Source organism: Sinocyclocheilus rhinocerous, unplaced genomic scaffold (genome assembly GCF_001515625.1).
Source record: "Sinocyclocheilus rhinocerous isolate Xijiao unplaced genomic scaffold, SAMN03320098_v1.1 scaffold828, whole genome shotgun sequence".
NCBI lineage: Eukaryota > Metazoa > Chordata > Actinopteri > Cypriniformes > Cyprinidae > Sinocyclocheilus > Sinocyclocheilus rhinocerous.
The window spans coordinates 627,639-634,553 of record NW_015634025.1 but is presented as its reverse complement, the minus strand read 5'-3'; the positions used below and the strand labels follow the sequence as shown (position 1 = coordinate 634,553).

General features: G+C 42.8%; 1 protein-coding gene across 1 annotated transcript; it reads left to right on the top strand.

Moving 5' to 3' along the window:
• Positions 1 to 2,439: 2,439 nt before the first annotated feature.
• kcns2 (potassium voltage-gated channel modifier subfamily S member 2) lies at positions 2,440 to 3,885 on the top strand. The gene has a single exon (XM_016559019.1). It carries the CDS (start codon positions 2,479 to 2,481, stop codon positions 3,883 to 3,885), a length of 1,407 nt encoding a protein of 468 aa, XP_016414505.1. The 5' UTR covers positions 2,440 to 2,478.
• The last annotated feature ends 3,030 nt before the right edge of the window (positions 3,886 to 6,915 follow it).

The window sequence follows — 6,915 nt, the reverse complement described above, 5'->3', positions numbered from 1 at the left end:
AAAAAAAACTTCAAATACAGAAATGAAAAATAGTCCATCATTTGCAAAAAAAAAACCTTGGTAAATTTAATTTGTGATTGAATTATTGCCTTAAACCATAATTGTATGATCAACACGACCGATACAACCGAATGACAAGAAGTCTTTCTAACAATGGTGTCTTGAATATTTATTGGTATCTCCAGAGCTCTGCTGTCTATGTGTTGACTGCTCTGCCCCTCACTGCCAAAAGACTGTCAGTCCAGTCTAGTGATTACCTCAGGCCCCTGTTTATGCAGGCATAAAGGGACTTTTCTAAGGCTGAGTGGACACACATCTTTTTTCAAAAGCTGGCTTGTCCAGACTTCTCTTGCCAGAAATTGTCTTGTGGGATCTGCTTGTTGATGTGTATGGGAGCGTGATGGAAGATCCATGAATGGAAGTCTTGGCTTGGAATGGCCCTGCTCTTCTGGTTCCAGGTCCCATTTTTATTTTCCTAATGAAAAATCCTGTAAGGCCTGATTTATTATCAGCGAGCAATGAAATGGACTATGTTTGTTAAGATTTGCATGGTTCTCCCGATCCTCTTACAGCTCATGTGTGATTTCAACCGGTTTTTGACTTGTTTAACAAGTTTCTTTCTTTCTTTAAATACACAAGATGTCCCACAATAGAGGCACATGGTCAAGTCAAGTCAAGTCACCTTTATTTATATAGCGCTTTTAACAATACAGATTGTGTCAAAGCAACTGAACAGCATTAATTAGGAAAATAGTGTGTCAATAATGCAAAATGACAATAGTAAACACTAATTTTCCAGTTAAAGACAGTTCATCATTGAATTCAGTGATGTCTTCATTCAGCTCAGTTCAGTTTAAATAGTATCTTTGCAATCATTTGCAATCAAGTCAACAATATCGCTGGAAATGAAGTGTCCCCAACTAAGCAAGCCAGAGGCGACAGCGGCAAGGAACCAAAACTCCATCGGTGACAGAATGGAGAAAAAACCTTGGGAGAAACCAGGCTCAGTCGGGGGGCCAGTTCTCCTCTGGCCAGACCAAACCAGCAGTTCAATTTCAGGCTGCAGCAAAGTCACATTGTGCAGAAGACTCATCTGGTTCCTGTGGTCTTGTCCCGGTGGTCGTCTGAGACAAGGTCTTTACAGGGGAATAACATCTGTATCTGGTGTTCATCTAGTTGTCCTGGTCTCCGCTGTCTTTCAGGGCTGTAGAGGTCCTCTCTAGGTGCTGATCCACCATCTGGTCTGAATACGTACTGGATCCGGGTGACTGCAGTGACCATCTGATCTGGATACAGACTGGATCTGGTGGGTTGTTTCAGGGTTGGCATCATCTGAGGTCCTCTGAGGGGTTGGCATCATCTCTTCTCAGGTGTTCTGGATCCAGACTGAAGCTTGTGTAAATCCTAGTTACATCCCGTGGCAAAAACAGAGAAACAAATAGGGACATAATTAGCGTAGCTGCTGTTCCAACCAAGCAAAATTTATTTGTTTAACCCAGGCTAAAGAATAATAATGTGCATTTGATCAGATATAACTGCAGTACAAGATTATGATATGCATTATTTGAATGCTTGGCCAAAGAGATGTGTCTTTAATCTAGATTTAAACAGAGAGAGTGTGTCTGAACCCCGAACGTTATCAGGAAGGCTATTCCAGAGTTTGGGAGCCAAATGCGAAAAAGCTCTACCTCCTTTAGTGTGCTTTGCAATCCTAGGTACTACCAAAAGTCCAGAGTTTTGCGACCTTAGGGAGCGTGATGGATTGTAGCGTGGTAGAAGACTAGTTAGGTACGCTGGAGCTAACCCATTAAGGGCCTTATAGGCAAGTAATAATATTTTGTAACTGATACGGAACTTAATAGGTAGCCAGTGCAGAGACTGTAAAATTGGGGTAATATGATCATATTTTCTTGACCTGGTAAGGACTCTAGCCGCTGCATTTTGGACTACCTGTAGCTTGTTTATTGAAGATGCAGGACAACCAGCTAGCAGTGCATTACAATAGTCCAGTCTAGAGGTCATGAATGCATGAAGTAGCTTTTCTGCATCAGAAACAGGTAACATATTTCGTAGTTTGGCAATGTTTCTAAGATGGAAGAATGCTGTTTTTGTAACGTGGGAAATATGATTTTCAAAAGACAGGTTGCTGTCTAATATAACACCCAGATTTTTGATTGTAGAGGAAGTAACCGTACATCCGTCTAGTTGCAAATTGTAATCCACGAGATTCTGTGTACTGTCTTTTGGTCCAATACGTAATATCTCTGTCTTATCCGAGTTTAATAGGAGAAAATTATTGGTCATCCAATCTTTTACATTTTTAACACACTCTGTTAGCTTAGATAATTTAGAAGTTTCATCTGTTGTCTTGTTGTAAATGATTTTCTCATTCTGCTTTATTTGCACCAGACTGCAGCTCCTCAGAGACAGACCAAACTCACAGTGACTGTGTTTCCCTCATCCTCTGATTGATCCGTCATGACCGGGCAGAGCGCCTGCGCGCCGGAGGAGGGCGCTATACGCATCAATGTGGGAGGATTCAGGCGGCGGCTGCTGTCCAAGCGACTCTCTCGCTTCCCCGAGACCAGACTCGCACGCCTGCTGAGGTGTCGGTCCAAAGAGTCCATCCTCGAACTGTGCGACGACTACGACGACTCTGAGAACGAGTTCTACTTTGACCGCAATCCGGCGCTCTTCCCTTATGTTTTACACTTCTACAACACGGGGAGGCTACACGTCATGGATGAACTCTGCATCTTCTCCTTCAGTCAGGAGATCGAGTACTGGGGAATCGACGAGCTGTTCCTGGACTCGTGCTGCAGCGGATCCTATCACTGCCGCAGGATGGAGCCCGAGGAGGCGGACTGGGACGACAAGAGCACCACTTCATCTTTTGATGAGATCCTGGAGTTCTACAACGATGCCGGTAAATTTGACAAGCAGCTGCTGGGAAGCGTCCGGCGGAGAATCTGGTTGATGTTGGACAATCCTAGCTATTCGATCCCCAGCCGGCTCATCAGTATCTTCTCCATTCTGGTGGTGGTGGGCTCCATAGCCACCATGTGCATGAACAGCATGAGCGAGTTCACACTGCTGGACGCCGACGGCGGGCCCCGCGAGGATCCTCACTTCGAGGCTGTGGAGCACTTCGGCATCGGCTGGTTCACGCTCGAGCTGCTGGCCAGATTCGCTGTGGCTCCGGACCTTCTGCGTTTCTTCGAGCACCCGCTGAACCTGATCGACCTGGTGTCCATCCTGCCCTTTTACTTGACCCTGCTGATGCACCTGGTGGCGGAGAGCGGCCCGGCGCTGGCGAACCTGGGCCGAGTGGCTCAGGTGCTGAGGCTGATGAGGATCTTCCGCATCCTGAAGCTGGCGCGTCACTCCACGGGCCTGCGCTCGCTCGGAGCCACGCTCAAGAACAGCTACAAAGAGATCGGCCTGCTGCTGCTGTATCTGGCCGTCGGAGTGTCCTTCTTCTCCGTCATGGCCTACACCGTGGAGAAGGAGGACAACGAGGGACTGAACACCATCCCGGCCGGCTGGTGGTGGGCCACGGTCAGCATGACCACCGTGGGATACGGCGACGTGGTTCCCGGCTCCGTCGTGGGCAAGTTGACGGCCTCGGCCTGCATACTCTCGGGAATATTGGTTGTCGTGCTTCCGATCACTTTGATATTTAATAAATTCTCTCTGTTTTATAAGAGACAGACACAGCTGGAGACCGTCATGCGGAGCTGTGACTTCGACGGGGGAATAAAGGAGGCTCCATCTGTGAATCTGAGGAATTATTATGCTCATAAAGTCAAAACACTGATGGCCAGTCTGTCCAACATGAGCTGCAGTTCACCCAGCGATCACAGTCTAAACATGTCTCTGCATTAGACGGGAACAGTGTGACGTCAGCAGGGCGTGTGTGTGTTTTCATCATGGATCTCACACCTAATTCTGATCTTAATAGCAAAACTCGCAGAACATCTGATCATAATAAGGGTGTGTGTATATACGAGCAGGAATGGGACACTCAGTGTAACAACTTCTTCAGCTGGGTTTTCTCTCAGCTTTCTCTCCCATTCTCCAGCATGCAAGTTTGAGGGAACAGCAGGTCTATACTGGTGGAAGTTTCAGGGGATTTAGCACTGAATCTCTCCCGGTTGCCACGATATATATATATATATAAGCGGTGACTTTTTTAACCGGTGATAAGAGTGATAAGACCCCCCCCCATCGGCTTTTAGGACACTCAAAAGGGATCACAGATGACAAATAGCTAAGAAACACCGTGGCAGGTGTCGATTTAAAAGTATGCACATTTCCTACCTTATTTGTAAATGAAATTCATCTCCAATCCTTCTTCTATCGTTTCAAGTTTATCCATTATTCGAATGCAAGAAAAATATAGCTGGTTTTCCAAGTAAAAACCACCAAATAACGTCTACACTGTAGTTACGTTATGATCAGGGGGTGGGGAGATGAGGGGATTCCCCCGCTCTATATGTCTCTGCATCTGCTAAATAATTTTTTTATTCCCAGTGAATAGGAGTTTTGAAAATGAGCAAGAGGGTGGCTAACCGCACACTGATCCACTCAAGACAAAAATGTCTACAAAAACATGAGAGCACTGAAGATAGCAATGTGCTGAAACGTTTGCTTGCTTGCTCGTGTCCATTTTTTTAAATTCACATGCACTTTGCACTTTTGCACAATGCAATTTATAAAAATTAAAAATATGTTTTTGTAGACTTTTTAGTCTTGAGTGGATCAGTGTGCGGTTAGCCACCCTCTTGCTCATTTTCAAAACTCCTACTGGCTCTACGCACCTGCAGTACAAGGAACTATTTGTTTATTTTTATTTTTTTGGAGCGCTACAATTTTCTCCAGTGAATAGGAGTTAAAACTCCCACCCGGGTGACACTACTCCAATAACAGACCTTGCAAAATACCAAAAAATATTTAAAATATTGCAAAGTAACATTGCAACCTTGCAAACAATAATAAAATCAGAGAAGGACTTTAACTGTAAGCGACACTAGCATACGCAAAACAAAGGGAACAATATGATGTTTGTTATTATTAAAATGTTATATAGCCCACGTTTTTATAAACTTTTTTTTTTTAATTTACCACTTAGGCAATAACGTTGACAATAAATCTTCAACATACGTTGTCTATGACCAAAAATGTAAGAAGATATGTTTTCAGTGGACTTTTAAAATTGGCTTTGCTTGAGAAAACAAAAATATACAGTTACAGTGTTTTTTTATTTTGATTTAGTCGAGTTGGTTTTGCATCAAACACAATGTAATTTTCGGCAATCGAGATCTGACAGCAACAGCACATTTTTCCGCTTGGGCTAGCGCTTCACAGACAGCTTACCTCGCGCATTACATCAGCCGCAGACCAGCAAATCACTGAGAACGCGCTACAATCCTGACGAGTCAGAGCAACAGAGCGGAGACGAGAAAGCTGCGGAGAATCCGCTCGCCCGGAAGCAACCGCAACTGGAAGATTTAAAGAAAATTACTGCCGTTTGGCAGATAAATCATTGTACGTACTTATTCCTAACTCTTTAAGCTTTAAGTTACATTTCAAATGTCAAGGGATCAACTTATAATCATGTTTATATGAATTATCCCGTGAACTTATTCTCTCAAATGGCCTGGGTATGCGGAGCATTCGCAGCTTATATGGACGGAACGCCACTGATATATATATATATATGCGGAGAGTTGAATGTTTTCTGTTTCGCTGTTATTCAGTAAAGTAAAACAACTGTAGTGACTAAATTTAATAGTACTGATACTATTTTGAGAAGCATCTGATAATGAAGGTTTATAGTCATCCAGGTAAATCTTCACACCGTCAGAGACACAACAACAGTCCATCTGAAATGAGCTTTGAAACAAATGCTTTTCAGTGAAGTTTTGAATGAATTTCACACATTCCTAAGGCAAACCAAATTTTCTGTTCTACAGTTGAGGTCATCAGTCAAGCTATCATTCTTCATTTGTTAGTATTGCTGTTGTTTAATTTGAATTGTAAATGCAGAATGTGATCCTGACCGATGGGGTCAGAGGTCAGACATCGTGCTGCATTAGAATCAAACAGTATATGCTCACATGTAAATGTCAAATATGTGTGTTTAGGTGTTTTCTGGTGTAATCTTTAAATGTGGATGTGAGGACAGAATCAGATTCATCACAGAATGTACTTGAGCTCATGTTCTGTGCTAGAAAGCGGTACATGACACCTGAATCAGCTAATAATGAGCACTAACGTGTTTGTTACCTGTGTGGATTTGTCATCTTTGTAGCTCATGATTTATTTTCTTTTTAAGACCACTGAGATTGCATTTTTCTCAGTGCATTTTTGCATTGTGACAGTATTTTCGTGAAACATTTACCCCCAAAATCTCATAACTCTAATGTGGAATAAAGTAAATGTCATTGTTGGATGTACAGCCTTATATTTATTTAACAAATCATTGTATAAATTCTGTGCTGCCGTGAGAAGAATCAAATGAAAACCATCATCTAAATCATGGCAATTACAAGAAACTTAAGCAGATTGTCTAGATGCATTACAGTAATAAGAGTTTATTGTTTTCTTTTTTTGCATTATGGTAATAATGATAATTGTCAAGAAAATAATTTTATTAATCTTAGTGGAACGTTATCATGATGCTTTTAAAAAAGGAGCTTCATTTTTTATATATAATACTCTTTTGATTATGAATTGACCTGGACAGATGGTTTGTGTTTAAATTTCCTAATAAAAGTCACACAGCTGATTTCCCACTGGTCCTGTCTTCTCTTTTTTTCTCTTCTCCTCCCCTCACTCCTCTCCTCCCCTCTACTCTCCTCTCCTCCTCCCCTCACTCCTCTCCTCCCCTCACTCCTCTCCCCTCTCTCCTCC

What these genes read in the sequence shown, in the direction of transcription:
- kcns2 (XM_016559019.1), top strand. Translation starts at nt 2,479, where the DNA reads ATGACCGGGCAGAGCGCCTGCGCGCCGGAGGAGGGCGCTATACGCATC.